The sequence below is a fragment of the Gouania willdenowi genome, chromosome 12 (genome assembly GCF_900634775.1).
Source record: "Gouania willdenowi chromosome 12, fGouWil2.1, whole genome shotgun sequence".
Taxonomy (NCBI): domain Eukaryota; kingdom Metazoa; phylum Chordata; class Actinopteri; order Blenniiformes; family Gobiesocidae; genus Gouania; species Gouania willdenowi.
In genome coordinates, this window is record NC_041055.1 from 26,903,471 (window position 1) to 26,922,322 (window position 18,852).

The 18,852-nt window shown below is 37.2% G+C and overlaps 2 protein-coding genes across 3 annotated transcripts; one reads left to right on the plus strand and one right to left on the minus strand.

Moving 5' to 3' along the window:
* Positions 1-945: 945 nt before the first annotated feature.
* brd10 (bromodomain containing 10) lies at positions 946-16,040 on the plus strand. 2 transcript variants are annotated; one of them, XM_028463633.1, is made up of 10 exons: positions 946-1,364; positions 2,465-3,109; positions 3,709-3,909; positions 4,586-6,084; positions 6,223-6,284; positions 6,393-6,482; positions 7,053-7,168; positions 7,288-7,502; positions 7,626-9,542; positions 15,607-16,040. In XM_028463633.1, exons 2-10 carry the CDS (start codon positions 2,547-2,549, stop codon positions 15,654-15,656), a joined length of 4,713 nt encoding a protein of 1,570 aa, XP_028319434.1. In that variant the 5' UTR covers positions 946-1,364; positions 2,465-2,546; the 3' UTR covers positions 15,657-16,040. The 2 variants fall into 2 exon arrangements, with proteins under 2 accessions (XP_028319434.1, XP_028319433.1); XM_028463632.1 differs by lacking the exon at positions 15,607-16,040 and adding an exon at positions 10,957-13,145.
* Positions 13,196-15,740, minus strand: mlana (melan-A). The gene is made up of 5 exons (XM_028463635.1): positions 15,483-15,740; positions 14,777-14,869; positions 14,575-14,671; positions 14,347-14,454; positions 13,196-13,359 (listed from the first exon to the last, which is right to left on the minus strand). The coding sequence occupies exons 2-5, from the start codon at positions 14,863-14,865 to the stop codon at positions 13,291-13,293; spliced, it is 363 nt and encodes a 120-aa protein (XP_028319436.1). The 5' UTR covers positions 14,866-14,869; positions 15,483-15,740; the 3' UTR covers positions 13,196-13,290.
* Positions 16,041-18,852: the final 2,812 nt, after the last annotated feature.

The window sequence follows — 18,852 nt, forward strand, 5'->3', positions numbered from 1 at the left end:
GTTTATTGCACTAAAGGTTTTGGGGAATATAATTGAATTTTGCTCCAGAAAAAATTCTTTAAATTTACACAATTATTTAATGCAATAGTTTGAAAAGCCCAAAAGACCAGATGGCAATGAAAGGATTGTTAATTAGTGACCTCTTGTGGTTAGAACAGATATAGCAGAACAGGCTGCTCTATTTCTTTTTCCTTCCATTGTACAAATGATTGTTAAAACATCACTAACACATTTTTCCCTAACTATATTATGTTTTCAACACTACAAAGCTGTAAATATATTATTGGATGTATTGTTCCTCACATTATGCAACGTTTTTCGTTTGCGTCACTATTTATAGAATACAAAACACAATCTCAATCTTGTACTTTAATGTTTTGTGTGGCTGTGTTGGTCGGCTGGGGGAATGAGCGTGGAAATGAGTTATTTCTGAAATCTTGCACATTTATGTTATAATCATTAAGGTTTATTTTCCACTTGAAATCTGAAACATGTGCCTATAAAAGAGTTCTATAAACCAGATTACAGTTTCAATATTTATTAACATTTTAAATATTATATAGAATATGTAATACTCGTGGGTTTTTTTTACATTTTAAATATTACGATAATATAGTACATCATTTTTTTTTGGAGTTGCTTGATATGTGTTTTTTGTTTTGTTTTGTTTTTTCCTTCTGTGCCTGTTTTGTCTTGAATTAATAAAGTTTTATTGGGGAGGAAAAAGCAGCGGTTGCCAGATTGAATTGTTTCCTGGATTTTAGGATGCTTTGAATGCTATTTTGTTGATAAAACACGATGGATGGTGTTACAGCGCTTATATTCCTATTGTAAAAAGCACAGCAGTGCACGTTTTCATGCGCATTTGCTATTTTTCTCTTGTTCTAGAATGGGTAATAGTTATTGGTATCTGGCAACCTTGAGTGGAAACGAAGCAGACAGCGCAACTGTCTTCATGCAGTCAGGAGGTGTCCTGTGTTTGTTTCTGAGATGCTATATTTTAAAAAAATAATAATAATAATCGACACATAACCCAGATTTGACATGAAGTGAGGATTTGGATTATTGCGTGTCGTAAAGTAGCTGTCAGGGTGAAAATCTATGCGGTTGTCTTTCCGTAAATTGTGATAATGAACCGCTGTGCATTGTTATCAGACTCTCAAACTGTGTCGCTCTGGCCAAAGCTTCGGTCCGGACGACATGTTGTGTCTGCTCACCTGTTGTTTACCTGCTGGACGTGTCTGTTTTTCACATTGTTTCTACAATGAGCAGCAACTGCAGGCCTCAGCTGGTGGACAATAGCATGCTAATGCTAACCAAGCTAGCAGGTAGCAGCTGCTAACGTCTGCACCGAAAACGACGAGGTATGCTGTCAAACCAAGATGACTTTTTCTATGTTGGCTTTGTCTGTTTTGTTTTCGTCAAGATTAGCTCGATATAAGGACAAAACACATTTTTCTACGAGTAAAAGTTAAAAGTTGTTAACCCTTATGTAGCCATAGCTTGCATAACTATGGCTAACTTTAAGAAAGCTAGCGTTGTTCTAGGTAAGCAGGAAAGTTTATATGATCGGATAAGTTGGTCATTGCAGGTAAACACGATCTATAAACAACGATAATATCAACTAAATGCTACTATTAAATCATGGCGGTGGCTATTCATCCATAAACGTATGAATAGACTGTCAATTAATACATACGGAACGCCCCTCATTGGCCAGTTTAGTTGACGTGATAGGTGCACCACGTGATTTAAAGTACTGTCAGTTTTACTTTAGTTCATATTTATTGTTAGCTACCCCGCTAACACTTTGATTTCACGAAGTGTCTATTCATACGGAAAACATTAATAGACTCAAGGACTATTGACACGGAAACGTACGTTATCTGGACCTTTAATACATGAGTGTAATGTGCCTCATTTTGTTAAAATATAAATGGAAAAAAACAAACTCCCGCCACTGTTTTTATTTCATTTCATAGCATTTGTACACACACTCCTATATACTATATATAAATCAAAGTATTTATATTTGCAGTGCAAATCACCAGTTTCTCGACGATACGATACACTATCGATTCTTTGGACATGAGTATACTATTTGCAGATATCACAATGTCTGCCTCAATTCCATTTCGATTAATTTAAGACATTATTATTATTATACATATTTAACACGCTATGAGTTATAAGACTTACACAGACCACAAACAAACAACTGGATCGTTTTATTTCACATTTTGTGTGACGGTGGACCCCGAAGTTACCTCATGTGATAATAAAAAATAAAAAAGTGCAAAAGTAGATTTTTCTTAATATGTCCCATTTAAGGTTTTTATTCTTGTTCTTTATTTTAAATTTGATCACTAATATGCTAACTGATAGAAAATATTTATTTATATAATTTATTTATATATTTTTTTCAAAAATCAACTGTTTAATCTTAACCTGTGAATATTTACAGGTGAACAGGATTTCTGAAGATGTGACAGCTAGCCGCTGCATGTTGTGCTATTGTGACAGACCGTGGCTGACCAACTTTCATCATGGCTTCACGGCTCAAAGAGCTGAGCAGCAGCACTGAGGATGACGAGATGAGGACAGTAATTGTGAATGGCCTCTGTAATTATGCCAGTGCAACTGAGGTTGGTGGAGATGTTGCCACTGAAGGAGATTCTCTTTCTCTGAGCAACGATAGCATGTCTGAGGTTTCGCTGCCGGAGGTCTGCGTCTCCACCAATGGCAGCACCTCTGAGGAGGACACGAACTATGAGGTCCAGCAGGCTTACCGGATATTCACAGGCTTTTTGCTGGACAAATACAAAGGGATCACTAACCCCTTCCTCCATCCCGTCGGCCACCAAGAGGCTCAGCACGGCGTCAGAGGGGTGAAGGCCCGAGGCCAGTCACAGCTCAGACAGTCCATATGCTTGCAGAAGATTGAAAAGAAGTTCATCAGCCATGAATATGAGACCATCACAGAGTTTGTCACAGACTTCAGGCTAATGCTGGAGAACTGTTATCGGTACCATGGGGTGGACCACTGGGTCTCCAAACAGGCTCAGAAATTGGAACGAATGCTGGAGCAGAAGCTTACACTGTTGTCCAGGTGAAGTGTTTTCTCTTGTCGTGAACTATGTTGTCCCTATGGGTAGAGCTGGGCGATATGGACCAAAACTCTTATCTCGATATGTTTTCTGAAAATGGTGATATACGATGTAAATCTCATTAATTTTAATTCAAATTAAGTCTAATCAGAAACACAATCCTGGGTTAAATTTGCTGATGCAGAATGCCACACAAGCATATTTATTAGAAAACAGTTGCACACAATGTGCCAATTTTGGGTCATAGTGAAGGAACTGTGCTTTTAATGCTGTTGTGAGAAGTAGTGAAAGCAGCGACTCCTAAAATGAGTATTGTGAGACAAAATAAGCTATTAAAAAATATATATATATATATATATATATATATATATCGATATAGGCGTTATTGTAATTTTCCATATCGGCAAAATAGAAAACTCAATATATCTTGAATCTCGAGATATCGCCCAACCCTACCTATGAGTTACATAAGTTATGTTGAGATTTTTGTACTGAATCTTGAGTTTTATATTTTGTTGTAATTGTCAGTTTTTATAAACTACATCTCTTCACTGATGCAGGCAGATTTTTTATTTATTTTTATTTTTTTCGTTTTATTTAGGACACTGCGAGAGAAAACCACATTAGCTGTGACTTCAAAAGGACATTTTGGTGCAGAGGAAGACAGGGGCTCAGGAGGCACGTCCTTGAGGAGGAGGCTAGCACCTCGTAGCATTGCTACGCTAACTGTCGGTGGACATGAGTCCATCATGGTGCAAGCCCTTCGACTGGAGGAGCAACAGAGAGCCAAAGAGGAGAAGAAGTGAGGTTATGTTTTCATTAGTGTAGTTTATTGATTATTGTGTGAGGTCCTTTGGTCATTCAACCCAATGATGTGCTGAAGAAGCCATTTTTCTGTTATTTAAACTATCAGTTAAACAGGGAAATACATGCAGAGCACCAAAGTGAATCACTAAACATTTAAACCAACTTGTCATGGATTTTGCCAAATTATTGCTGTCATTTAAATGACATGATCAGAAGGTTCTAAGTTTAGGCTATATAAATCAGTGTTTGTCAACCTTGGGGTTGCCTAGAATGTGTTAATTGCTGATTAAAAATATATTTGAATTTTTTCTCAATTGTTCTTTTTCCAATTAAAACACAACACACAATCTTAAACAACTGTATTCTATACTCTCAATTTCTCAAATATAAATCTAGTTCAAATAAAATGCAGTATAATGAAAAGAAGAAAGAGGAAGAAAATAAATACAGTGTAAACATATCTGAGCTGGCGCATCTTGTCACGTTGTGCACTAATCCTGGGTACTCTGTATTTGTTACACAGGATAAGAAACGTGATCAAAAAGTAATTATAGAAAAATTACTTTGAGTCGGCAGAAAAAAAAGATGAAATAAAACATTCTAACTAATGCATGAAACATTCAAATTAAGCAAACTTTAACTTATACCTCCTCTGTATTTTGCCCATCCAGGCAACGTGAGCTTGAGAAGAAAGAGGCAGAAGAAATGTCAGCCAAAGAAGTGGATGAGTGGGAGCAGAGTTTGCTGTCTCAGGCTCACCCCCAAACCGTGGACACACTATGGGAACTCCCCGCCATTGGACACTTCCTCTGCCTGGCTCAGAGAGCCCTCAACCTCCCTGAGGTTGTTTTTTTTGAGCTGGAGCGATGTTTGCTAATGCCTCGCTGCAGCATGTTGCTCTCCAAAATCATGTCTTCCCTACTGTCACCGCCACACAGGAGGGCCTCCCTCCATCGCCAGCCTCCCCTCCCTTACCACCGCTGGGAGTCAGAGCTTAGACAGGTGGTCAGGGGTTGGTACCGAATTGTTGGATCTGCTCATGATCAACCTGGCCGGGCACAAAAGCTTGGACTTTGCCACCAGTTCTTTACCATCCTAGGAGAGGTGAGTCCTATGGAGGAGAAACCATTTCATATGCTGCTTTTTCACCAGCGTGTGTGGCTCCTGAAGGGACTGTGTGATCATGTTTACGAGACACACAAGGACGTACAGGATGCTGTGCTGGCCCAGCCGATCCACGAGTGTAGGGAATCTATTTTGGGTTACGATCACAAGGACAATTCATACATCCATTTTCCACATTTCTGTGGGGCAGATCTGAGGATTTATTGCCAGAGCCCCAGCCCTCCGCCTGTGTTTCCTTTTCCTTTGGTCTGGGTGAAAAGGTTTGAAGGCACAGAGAAGAAAGAGACCAATGCAATAAAGGAAGAGGGGGACAAAAATGACAGGGAGTACCAAAATATTCCTAAAGGCGTTAGAGAATATGATAAATTAGAGAGACAAAATGAGACACATTTGGTTGCGAAGAAGGAAAAGATGAACATTAAGGAAGACAAAAACACATTTAAAACATGGTGTTTAATGAAGACAGAAGTTTCATCTGATTCGGACTCCTGTGGAGACTCAGAAGTGGTTCTAAAGATGAAAAGCAGCTCCTCATTCCAAATGCCGATTGGTGGAGTTTGTGCAATCGTTTCCCAGGAAGAGACTTTGAATGGGGTGCATGGACCTGAGGGGTTCACATCAGAGCAGGGTTTGTCATTGGGTTCAGTGCGCAGCATTAAGACAGACACAAAGGACCCTTGTCTTAATGTGGGAGAGCACAGCTACACAGGGAGGTCTCCTGCTCGCTCAATGACTCTGGCCTCATCTGTCAAATCTCCGGTGCCCGAAATGGGAAAAACAACGTCCTGCGAAGGACACGAAGAACAAGCCTTATTGAATAATTCCAAAACCAGCAGTTATGAATGTGAGGAGCACTTGTCCTCTGAGAACACTCTTTACCCAAGTGAGGAGATAGCGAAAGTCGGGACTGAAAAAAAAAGGATGAAGAAGAAGCGAGCAAGGGTAGAGCACAAACAGCTGCAGCACACAGACAGTACAAGGCTGTCTCCAGCTGAGGCTGCCCAATCAGCATCCAGGAAGAAGGAGAAGAAAAAAGATAAAACAGGTTCGTCTGCCAGCCTTATCCAAAGTCCTGTAATTTAGATTTTATTAACTAAAGTACTAAAAAGATAGATTTTGTTGAAATTATTTTTCAATTTTGACATTCTTTTGAAATATGCTGTATAATTCTGCCCTTTGATAGAAAAAAAGCTTGAATCATCAAATAAAGTTAAGGATGAACCTACAGTTGAACCGTCATTTAAGGTAGTGACTTCAGTTTGCACAGTTTTTTTTTTTTTTGTTTTTTTTAATGAGCATAAATAATTCAAAATACTTTTTTTACATTATGTTGTGGACCCCTCTCTTCTGTAGTTGGTTTGTGCCAATCTTGAGGACCTGCGGCAGCTAATTAGTAAGACGGAAGACGAGCTTGATGACTTGGAAAGCACCAAAAAAAGATTGGTCAGTGAATTATTTTTTTGTTGTAGAGCACATCCGTCAAACTCCTGGCCTTGGGGCCAAATTCGGCCCTTTGGAGCATCCAATTCGGCCCGCAGGAGAAAGTAAAAATGACAGCGAAAACATGAATCATTGTGTAAAAGAAACTCAACCAATTGTATGGGTGCTCACAGTTTTCCCTGTGCTTATATCACATGATTACAGTTATTTGTAATGTAAACAGTTGAAAAAACTCCAAATTCCTACAAAATCCTTCAATTTTTCTCAAATTATGACATACAGTATTTCACTTAATTAAATAGAAATTGGTCACAAAATTCAGGAAATTGGTTGGAACTGATTTTTACCACTTATTGGATATTGTTGGTTTCTTACGTATTTTGTGTATATGTAGAAGTGTAAACTAGGGCACAATAATGTTGACATTACTCATTTTCCTGCATAAAATCTATGGCCCACTTGAGATCAAACTGCTCCGTATTTGGCCCCTGAACTAAAATTAGTTTGACACGGTAAAAAGCAAAGAAGATGATATTTACTGTCCTATATTGTACTGCATGTTTGAGTGAACAGGGTCGGTGGTATTACAAGAAGGAAGCGGTGAAAGAACTTCATAATACTTTGATCCGCCTGCTGAACGAGCTTTCACCCTGGGAACCCAAACTAGTTAAGGCCTACCAACGAAACAGGTCCGATATGTAAACATTATGGTAGTTTTGTTAAGTAAAATCATGTCTGGAATATCCAGATAGCATTGTAGCCATAGTTTTATTATAGTTAGTAATGCATGTGTTTATCTTTTTTGTAGACTGAGATTGAAGAAGGAATTTGATGATTTCAAAAATCATCCTGAGTACAATAACTTTGTACGTGAAGAGTACATGTCATCCTCTTCATCTGATGATGATGATGAGGAGGAGGATGAAGAGAAGGCTAAGCAGTTCTGCTCAGCCCCGTATGATTTCAAACAATATGAAGAAGACGACCAGGAGTTTTCGGTTCCCAGAGGTCTTTGGAGTGGAGGTACAGTCACTGAATAAAATCTTTTGATATGTAGAGCTTTGCCACTCAGATTTCTATTGATATACAAAGTTTTTGCTGCTTGCCAATTGTAGAATACCTAATAATCAAAACCTCTGTTCTCAGGAAGATCCAGGGAGATTGTGGCCGAACAACTGGAAACCCATGTTCCTTCAAATTATCTAAATGAACAGGCCACACAAGCAAGAGATGAGACTATCAGTAGTGTACATAATTCTGAAGACTCTAGGTTTGGAGCAGAAACAATCCCACAAAACAAATCTAGGGATTCAGAGGAAGCAGCAGGAATGGCTGCACTGATTTTACCCAAATCCTTCCTTTCCCGGTCAACTATTGGGCTGCATAAAAGATACACACCTATACCCACTCTCCTTGCCAAAAGTGTGGGGAACAAAGTGACTTTAATGAAACAACCTGTGGACTGCCCAGATATCAGTAGTGCAAATGTTTTTAGCAAAGGACCTGCACTATCTTTACCTTGCCCTGCAGCCGGTGTCACAAAAGTGTCTGATGTACCAAGTCCTCCATCCTGTTCCCAAAGTTTCCAGCAGAAGTCGCAGGAGGAAACACTAAAATCCCAACTTCTTGGACAGAATGAAATGACCACAATGACGATGGCCTTTCCGAAGTTAACACAGGCAAAACCAACCCAAACAGAATCAAAAAGTCCCATTCAGGTCATTTACAGGACACCAGAGGGACTGGGTCAACTTGTAGTAAAAGACAGTCCCATGAAGTTCTCTGTTCACCCTGTCGTAGATAAGAACACTGTGAAAAAGACGCAACAGGTGGTGATTTTGCCCTCTAAACTTCTCACACAGAAAACCGAAGAAAAAAACCCTTACCTGCCTCCATTGCAGTCAAAGAGCATGGAGTCAAATGGTAATGTTACCTCTTTGATAATTTCCACTGATGCACCCGGGTTCAGCATTCCTGAAGATAAAAGTTCTGTTTCCCAAGTAGTACCTCTTAAAGATGAACAGAATTGTCCATCTCCCATCTTACCATACCTCCAACAAGGATCCCTGAACTCTACTGCCTTTAGGGGTTCTCAAGCGTGCAATGTCCAACCCACTAAATCCCAAGTTGTCATGCCAACCCCTTCACAAAACTCTGTTTCGGTTTTATCCGACCCTGTTAAAACAGAGGATCATAAACAAGAGCTTAGAACAGTGTGTATCCGTGACTCGCAGTCCATCTTGGTGACAACCAGATGTGGCAACACTGGCATTGTTAAAGTCCAGACCTCCTCAGACCAGAACAGACCAGGGTCTTTTCCCACCACCCCAGTCATCACTATCTCCCCTCAGTTAAAGGCTTACCTTGTCTCTAAGACAGCGACTCTTTCCAAATCATCTCCCTCTCAAACTCACTCTTCCACTATCCCAACACTAATAAGTAACCCAGTAGCCCACTCCCACCAACAACCTCCAGCAGAAATGACGCTCCCTTTTACTGCTCCAAGTCCATCGTGCACCACAATCACTTCCAACAGCCCCACAACCAAACCTGCTCTTCCCCCAAGTCATGACCTTAACACCCAAGCCAGTTTAAATCCAACAAATATTTCTCAGCTAGCAAAAACAGCTTCTCTTGGTTCGTTTAATCCAGCTTCAATGTTTAAGAAAATGGTTGATTTACCATCCTACAATAGTACCAGTGTTCGTCAGGTTCTCAAACAAGATTTGACCAGAAAGACCGGTCGAAAACGAGCTTGTAAAGATGAAGGAGCTCAAGTTACAAAATTCCTACTGGTTACTCCAAATTCACCTTCATCCCCAAATAAAGCTCGGACAAAAGGCATACCCTCTCCTGCAAAAGCTGTCACGAGTTCAAGAGTTTTGGAGGTTGACCAGACATTGGCCAAATCATCCATTATCTCCATGAGAACAGAGATGAGCGGACAAGCAATGACCACTTCATTATCAAGGCATAGTCTGAAGATGGGATTAGGTGCAGGCCAACCTGATACTGTGACCACAGAGATGTGTTATAAAACCAACAACATCACTCCACCCTCTGGTAGGTAATTTTAACTTTGTATGTTGTTTAGGCATATACAGGGATCTTTATTTATTTTAAATGTGTCAGAAAAAAGTAGGTGGAAAGTACATAATCAGTATTACAGCATGGTATCTGACCAGTATTTGCCAGTGTTGTTGGTTTTCCACCTGCTAACCATCAACCTCACCTTTGTTATGAGCAGTGCCACCATTACTTTTGACACTAACAAGTACTCTAACGCAGTATTTTCTAAAGAAATAAATAGTTACTATTCCAATATGGTGCGTTTGTTAGTTACTTGAGTAGCTGCGGTGTACTTTCTGCTTACAGTGGCACTACCTATTTTTGCGGGCATTGTCGACGTGTCTCTGTTTACATAACGTGAGCTTATCACGGCGAGTCAATGAGACAAGCTTTTCAGAGTTAAAATACAGGCATAATTTTACTCTAGTTGAGCATAAAGACAAAAATATTTCTGTAAAGTGTAAGCTGTGCCTCTCAGGCTCGAAGGTTTTATCTACTGCGACAAACAGCAACTCCAGTCTGCCTCCAAATGATACGTGCATTGACGAAGCTGTAAGCTAGGTTGTTGTTGGTGGACGCACTCAACGTGAGGGAAGCCTCTGCACTGAAACAACAGCAACTATATTTTAACCGGACTGTTAGCCAGGGACAGATCAGCAAAGCTATTGCATGGTATGTTGTTAAAGATATGCAGCCTGTCGCTACTTTGGAGTCACCTGCTTTCAGGCAGCTCGTTAGCCTCATACCATGTCATATGCATTGCATTGTGTAGCTCAGAAAAATGCTGTTTTTTTTTTTCCCATATTTATTTTTAATTAAACTGGCATTGAAAAAAATACTTTGTGCTTCAGTCAGATTGGTGTTTGTAAAGACTACAACTGAGCATAGTTTATTACTGTGAATGCAAATAATTAAACACTGGAGGGTTGGATGCAATACAATTTAATTTAGTAGAGGCTATGTTAATACAGGAGCAGTTGGGGTAGGCTAGATTCAAACCACTAACCCTCTGATTACAAGCCAGCTTCCTTAACCACTATTCCAACACAGCAGTTGATCAACAGTGGATTGGATCAAACAGTGGTTGTTCATGTCGAAAGAAGCCGCCAAAACTTTCCTAATCACCTTTCTCAGCCAATAGCAAAATTTAATTTGAATAGCCGGGTTTAAACCCATACAGGGCGGTCACTCTTACAATTTTACTACTAAATACTTCAAATTGAATTAACTTTACTAAAATTTTAAGAGTTGTACTAGGATCAATAAACAACACTACTCCATACCTAAATACATTTTTGGGTTTAGTTACCCATAAAAGTGTTAAAAACTACAGACCCAAATTTAAACATTTCAATACAGCTCTTTTTCAAATGTGAAATTATTGGCTAAATCTATCTTTTCTGTCTAGGGGCTCAAATCCAGCTTTCAGGAAAGACAACTACCATTGGACAGTCCATTGGTGCCCTGTCATATTCTCCGATTAAATCTCTTCCATCAGCCACCACCACTGGACATGTTACAACTTCTAATGCAAATACACTAGACTCTCTCCACCTTGCCGCTAAAGTTTCTACAACTACCAGCTCTCAGTTTCAAGGTATTCCTTCCCTTCCTGTGATTGCACCAAACAGTTGGAGATCTGCCCTTTCTGCAGGAAATGTTATTAAGCAAGACTGTGGCTCTCCTGCTCACGTGATGAACACCGTGGAAAGCGATCCAGCCAATACTTCCCCATTCTCCATTGACTGTCAGCTCGCAAGCACCGTAAATGGTATTGTTATGGAAACCATATCCTCATCTTCATCTAAGATTGTTCAGAGTAAAACTCCAGTTACCCCCTCTACTGCACCAGCCTCCTGGAACCCAGTATCCACCTCTTCCACAGCCACAGTTCAACAGAGGATTGTCATCAATAACTCTGCACCGCTCGCGGCCGGCACACAGATACTTCTCAACAATACATGCTTTGTAGTCCCTCCTCAGGGTTTAGGTCCTGGGAACCATGTCCTTATTATCTCACAACAAGTGCCTAATGTTGGTGCCACTTGCACTGGAGCGTCAGTACCGTTCCAAGCAGCATCCCATGCTACTATTTCCAATCAAACACCAACTTTCCCCCATCGTCAAGCCAGGTTGCCTGGTGTTCCAACCACAGGAGCCCCAATTGTACCATGCACACCTGTTGGTGGTCAGTCGTTGCTCACAAAAAATCCTCCCTGCATACCAGTGAGACCAGCAGTACCAGTTGTCCTTGGTTCCATCTTAACAAAAAAAGCAGACTTTGAGCAATCTGGTAACATTTCTGGACCTCCCATGGAAGGATCTACTCTGGTTGCTTGTCCTTCAGAAATAGGTCGTGTACCAGTTCTACTTTCTCCAATGAAAACCACTGCTCCTGCATTCAGTTCACCACTGGCCACGATCAGATTAGCCGCACCAATGCAACACGAATGTTCATCCACCATATTACCTGCTGTAGCAAGTACTTTTCCACAGATGTTAAAACCTCAGTCGTCTGTGCCTGCAGCCCTCCCAACAAACATGTCAGCTTTGCATTGTTCCTCTCCTACTCAACGGATAGATGAAGTACCAGTTTCAGTTTCATCATTTCAAAAATTGGCACCAGTCCTACCACCAGTGAATCCTGGCACACAAACTCAAGCGTTGGCAACAGTGGCCGTCTCACCAACCATTGGTTCAGTGTCAAGGATGCAGACATTTCCCATTGCTACATTTCCACTAATCGGGAACCACTTTCACACCAAGACAGCACTTGGTGGCAGCACCACTGTAACGAGCGCTCCACTGGACCACCAACCTACCGCACTGACCAGTCAAGGTCTGGAGAAAAATTTGCTTCAGACTTCAACTCATTCAAAATGGGATCCAAGCTTTTCATCAGTTTAGATGATGCTGATCAGAGTATAGGCCAAACGTCTAAATGTTCTGGCGACTTCTTTCAACAGTTCCATTAGAGCACAAAATAATCATAATTCTTCATTGTGGACATTAAAAACTTTACATCATGAGCCTTTAAAAGGATAGACCCTCTGTACAGGTTTCATATTGCATTTTTGTATCTGTTATAATAATAATTATTATAATATGGACAAGTTAAAAAAAAAGTGTAATCTAACTTCAAAGTGGTTTCATTGTCTGATTTTATAGGAAGCATTTAATTGTTTTCTTTAGTGGAAAGAAACTGCAGAGGATTAGTTGCTGATGACTTAACTATTGCTTCCAGTGATCAGTTGTACTAAAGGTAATGGCCAGTAATCTTTAGCGAGTTTTATATTTCATCTGGATAAAGTTACAGATCTGTTCATTGCATCTTTATCTGCCTGGATGGAAAACTTAAGTCTGTATTCAGTCATTGTATATGCTGTCTTAGACCATTTACTGTTGAACTTTCTACTTGTTTGAAATGTATCAGACATACTATTTTGACTACATGTTTGAGCCTATATAACTGTTTTTAAAGTCGTTTTTATTTATTTTTACCATAGAATTTTTTTTAGAAATGCTTATTAGGTACAATTTCATTGAACAGGTGTGGATGTAACAGCGTGGAAATAAACAATGCTGATGTCCTAGACATTCATTTTAATAGTTTTTTGAAACAGCCATAATGTATATAGTTTGTGCAGACAGTTTAACAAAGTGAGATACAGTACTTTCAGCTATTCTTGTTCGTAATGTTTAAATCTTCATTGTAGGCTATCCATCTCTTGTAAAAAGTCCTTCAGGGGGAATATGGAGGAGGCAGCGGCCCAGAGGAAATCTTTTCATAGGCTGGAGGAGCATTAGGAACCTGGAAATGAAACAGAAAGATACATTTAAATGAAAGTTTAGTCCTTGAGAGCTAAAGTTAATATTTCCATGTACACATAGAGCGACACATCCTAATCGATCTTTATTTTTATAGATGAGCGATCAAGCACATTTTAATAGTGCATGCAAACTTGAGTGTATTTGCATACTTTCCCTGGGAATGGAACGTTTTTAATTCCCACCCCCCAGCTAGTCTACTTCACATTCACATGCTCAGACTCATTCTTTGTACTTCGTGACTGCCCTCTGGCCTAGTTGTCAAGTTTTGCTGTATGAAGTTTTAAGTCTTTCTAGTCAGAGGTGAAAGTAACTGATTCACGTTACTGTAATTGAGTTGCTTCTATGGGTACTTGTACCTTTTTGAGTATATTTCTAAATCAGTAATTTTACTTGTACTTAAGTACGTTTTTAAAAGAAGTAATTTGTTACATTTCTAAACCCAACCATTCAATTAATGGTATCTTCATAAACTGCTGACCTTAGCATGGCACTGTTTTAAAGTTTATAAATTTAACTATACTAAGAGCCTGGGAATACTCTTTAATTTAAATTTAATTCATTGACGTTATTCTATTTTAAAAAAGGACAAACCTTTTATTTTATTAAGATGCCTTCATGGAAAATAAATTCAGTTCCAATTGTGCAATATTTGTTATAGTTTCTTATTTTTTAAGTTTATACATGAGATGTTTACTGTATGCAAGGGAACCGTGGCAAGATTTATTACCAAAAAATAATCATTGGGGGGGGGGGGAACTATTAACTTTTACTTTGAGTAGTATTCTTACTTGTACTTGAGTATTTTATGTATGACTTCATTGTACTTATACTTGAGTATGATTTCAATCAAGTAGAATATATCAATAGTCTTTACACCTCTGTTTCTAGTGAGGTATGTTTATTGATGTATATCTATATAAAACTATAGATCACATAGCTGATACTGACTCAAAGTTTTAACACTTACCACTGATTGGAAGCTGCCAAAGTCAGTGAGTGGCATCTTGTTTTCTGATGAAGGTCCAGCCTCTGAGTATTGTCCTCCTGTGAAACTTGGGGATCCTGATCTGGAGGTCTGGAATCAAACATATCCTACTTGGTTACACTAAATAAAAAGAAGTTACATATTTAGGAAAGATTCAAAAAACAAAAAATACAGTTTTCTTTTAAATAAAAATGAGTGGAAAGTCCTCACCCTAAGGATTTTGTAGCTGCTTCTCTTCTTAAAGTACCAGCAGCCCAATAAGAGAAGTCCTGCAAGGATGACCACCAGCAAAGCTATACCCACAGCCCTGTGATGTGACAGACACAAGCTTGAACAAATATGCATGTACAGTATAGGATAGATAATAGCCTGTGCTCTCATAGATTTTGAAATGAAAATAGACCAAACTTACTCCTCAGCTCGGACGCTTCCTCGTCTGCCACTGGCAAAATAGATGTTGAAGTTCCCACGAGGCATCCTGTCAGTGTGGTTGCACTTCATTGGGCTAAAAAAATAATAATCAAAAACTATTATTTTTATTAGTAAAAGGCTGTGGTGCAGTTTTAAATATCTTACAGTGAGCAAAATGAGAATTAAAAAAAAAGGATTTTCTTCATATAAATCAATTCATTATAAAAGAAATCCTAATTCTTCTATTTCAAAAATACACGTTTGAGTCTTTAACTCTCAAATTTTATATTATAGATATTCCTTTTCTTAAATAGGTCAAATTAAACCAATATTTTAACAAGCTTTGATTCTATATTCTGTCAGTTGCCATGTAGTCTTTGTGGCAAGTGTTAATGAAAATAAAGTAGACTCATAATAAATTGTAAATTGGAGTTGATACATCTTGTGTGCAAAAACTTAAACTCTAAGATAAACATATTATATTTTATATTAGATCCATGCTTTTGCCACCTACAGACTTTGAATAGTCTGGTCTGAACAAGTAAATATTGATCATTTTAAAGTGACTTGTTGATGTTATCCAAACTAACTGATGCTGTGGTCATTTTGGTGCATTAGTTGTAGAAATGTTAATTAAAACACAAATAGATTATATTGAAAAATATATATATTTGTTGCAAGAAAAATGTAACAAGATATTTTCTTACCAGAGTTAAGATGCAGAGAGTGGTTTCTCAGGGTTGGGTTTCTTCTTGAATGTTGACTCCACAGAGCTGTGTGTGTGTGTGTGTGAGTTCACCACTCTAATATCTAACCCCTGTGTGTTTTCAGAGGGGCAGGAACACCCTCATGACCGTCACGGGTTTGAGGCTCATGGATAAAGCCATTGAAGCGAGTAATTCCTGTGAAACCCCCCAGGCCCCCAGCAATACGTTGTTATTCACTCGTGAAACTCCAGCCATCAGCTGCTGGACTTTCACATGTGTGGACTGAGATTTACTGACCTTTTTTGGATCATTTCATAAATCCAAGAACTGCACAGAACCCATTGGGTTACAAACTATTATAGCTGCACATTTTGACATGTTTTTCTTTTTTAATAAGCAGGAAAATGTGTAAAAAAGAAAGAAAAGGTTTTGATAAGTACAGTATTGTAAAATAGAAGCACAGAAATGTCAAGATTGGGACTTATTTGATTAAGAAAAAGAAAACACACACAAAAAAAAAGCTAATTCATACACATAACTATGGAAGCGTGGAACTGCCACAGGGAAAATATATACATATGACATAATATATTGTATAAACAATATACTTATATTGTATGAACAATATACTATACTATACTAACAATATATTTATAGTGTATGAACAATATGCTATATTGTATAAACACAATATATTGTTCAAACAATATACTTTATTGTACGAACAATATACTTACTGTATGTTGTACAAACATGATATTATCTTGTAAAAACAATATACTTGTATTGTACAAACAATATAATTACATTGTACAATATAGTGATCAAAAATATTGTTTTCTATGTGGCAGCTCTTCGCTTTCATATATACAACAAAACTTTCTAAAACATTTATTTGACTTAACATTTTTATTTATTTATTTTTTTTAAAAAAGGGAAATTTGCTTTTCCTTTTACTTCAATAATGCTAAACAATTGTAGAATTTGTTGATTAAAACGTATTATTTGATGTATAAATTCTATTAATTTTTTACTTTTTTTGGATATTAGTTTAACAAAAAATAAAATAATTAATCTATAACATCCTGTACCACAAAGTAACTACAGGGAGAACATGCAAACGTTTCACACAAAGATCCCGGAAGTCAAAACAAAAACACAGAATGTTTTTATACCAATAAAATAAATCTTCATTTTCATATATGACAAATCTAATGGTGTAAAGTTAACTGCAACATTTGTGACCTACAGACCTTTTCTCTGACTGATCTCTAATAAAGGATGTTACAACGTGTTAATAAAATCATTCAGACTAAGCAGTAGGAGTTTGTTTCCACTAGAGGGAGACAAAGACTCCTCTAAACAGCTCAGGAAGTGCGCATCAACTGTGCCAAACTGAACATGGACACTTTAGTGCAAATTTACTTCTTGAAACAATAAAAAAAGACGAGATATCTCAAGCCACTTTCTAACCCTTATGACAAACCGTCACTACACTTTATAGTTCTATTGCCAATTTAAAGCAACACAATATTGCCATGAGCAACAATTCAAAGATAGAATACATATTTTACATCATTTTGTGGCACCAAAAATTAGAAAAGGACAATGTTTCATTCTTAAAAATCCAAAGTTTAATGTCACAAAAGTTTAAAGAAAGAAAGAAAAAAGATATTTCAAGCATAATGTACATTTAAAAAATTGGTCCATGAATTATTGTTTTTGATAACAAAACAAAACCAAATATTATGTGATAAACGAAAGGTTGAGGTGGAGATGGGCTTTACATTGCCAAGTCATTGTGAACTTTTATCACCACCTTTTTTTTTTTTTTAATTTTGTTTTTTTTAATAGTACTATTTTAATTGGAATTTCTGCTCATACTTCCTTAAAATGGTCGCATGTATAAAGAAAAAATAATGATAAGCTGTAGTTATGAAGACCTAATAATAATAAAATACAAATAATTAAATAATGAAAATAATAAACTTTATTTCTAACCTTGGTGTTCAATGTTAACCTTTACATTATTTCTTATATTTAATTTATAATATAATTTATATTTAATATCATATTATATTTTATATTAACTATTTTGTAGCCAGATTTTTCTTTCTTTCTTTTTTGTTGTGTGTTTATTTTGTACCCATGTCTCCTATAATTTTTCCTTGAAACTGATGGGTGATGAAAGGTAAAATATCTGACAGTGTAGTTATGTAATTATATTGTTTAAACTGAAATAAATTACAGAATTAACTCGTACAGGAGTGCTGCTGTCACAAGTAATACATGTTTCAGTGAATTATTCTCAGAAAGTATAGTAATAATAAAAACATCTTTCTGCACAGTGTTTCTCAACCAGGGGTATGTGTACCTTTAGGGGTACGTGAAAACTTTGCAGGGGGTACTTGGAAATATTTATGAATTTATGTGTGAGAATACATGTCAATCTCAGACAATGTTCACCTGCACTCTAAATATAGAATATCCTTAGTTTTGGTTAAAAAAAAAACAAAAAAAAACTTTTGTGGTCACAAATAAAAACATTTTTTTGATCACCTCATGTGTGGGGCTTCGTAGATAACAAAAAATTAGATTAAAAAATTCAGTGAGAAAAAGGTATGGTGTTAAGTATTCACTAGTTTCCCTCCTAACTTGTGACATACTCTCAAGTTAAGTAGATTATTTATACAAACAATATAATATTACGTTTGTACAATAATGTATCATGTTTGTACAATATACCCTGTTGTTCATATAATATGACGTTTGGCTTGTACAATGTACTGTAATATCACATTTGTACATTATAATCATATTGTTCGTACAATATGCTATCATGTTTGTACAATATAATATCATGTTTGTACAATATAAGTATTGTGTTAGTACAATATAATATAATGTTTGTACAATATAATTATATTGTTCGTACAATATATTATATTGTTTGCACAATATATTATATTGTTTGCACAATATAATATGACGTTTGTACAATATACTATAATGTTTGTAGAATACTGTATATCACGTTTGTACAATATAATTATTTCTTGTACAATATAACATCATATTTTTACAATATAATATAATGTTTGTAGAATATACTATTATTTTTGTACAACATAATTTCATCTTTGTACAATATAATTATCTTTTTCATACAATATAATGATCCAAAATCTATTTCCCCCCGTGGCAGCTCAACGTTGCCGTATAGGTTCAAATTACTGTCTTTTTTTTTTGTCACAAAAAATAAAGAATACAATTATATTTAAAAACATATTTTCGCTGGTAATGCGCTAAATGAACCACACCGCGAAGCCTCCACGCAGTCGGAAGTTGGTCACCATATTGAACGGGAAGC

What these genes read in the sequence shown, in the direction of transcription:
- brd10 (XM_028463632.1), top strand. Translation starts at nt 2,547, where the DNA reads ATGGCTTCACGGCTCAAAGAGCTGAGCAGCAGCACTGAGGATGACGAG. An exon ending in CAGTTGAACCGTCATTTAAG is followed by an intron (nt 6,285 to 6,392) that starts GTAGTGACTTCA and finishes TCTCTTCTGTAG; the next exon opens with TTGGTTTGTGCCAATCTTGA. An exon ending in AAAGCACCAAAAAAAGATTG is followed by an intron (nt 6,483 to 7,052) that starts GTCAGTGAATTA and finishes TTGAGTGAACAG; the next exon opens with GGTCGGTGGTATTACAAGAA.
- mlana (XM_028463635.1), bottom strand. Translation starts at nt 14,865, where the DNA reads ATGAAGTGCAACCACACTGACAGGATGCCTCGTGGGAACTTCAACATC. An exon ending in GCAGCTACAAAATCCTTAGG is followed by an intron (nt 14,455 to 14,574) that starts GTGAGGACTTTC and finishes GTTTGATTCCAG; the next exon opens with ACCTCCAGATCAGGATCCCC. An exon ending in TTGGCAGCTTCCAATCAGTG is followed by an intron (nt 13,360 to 14,346) that starts GTAAGTGTTAAA and finishes TTTCATTTCCAG; the next exon opens with GTTCCTAATGCTCCTCCAGC.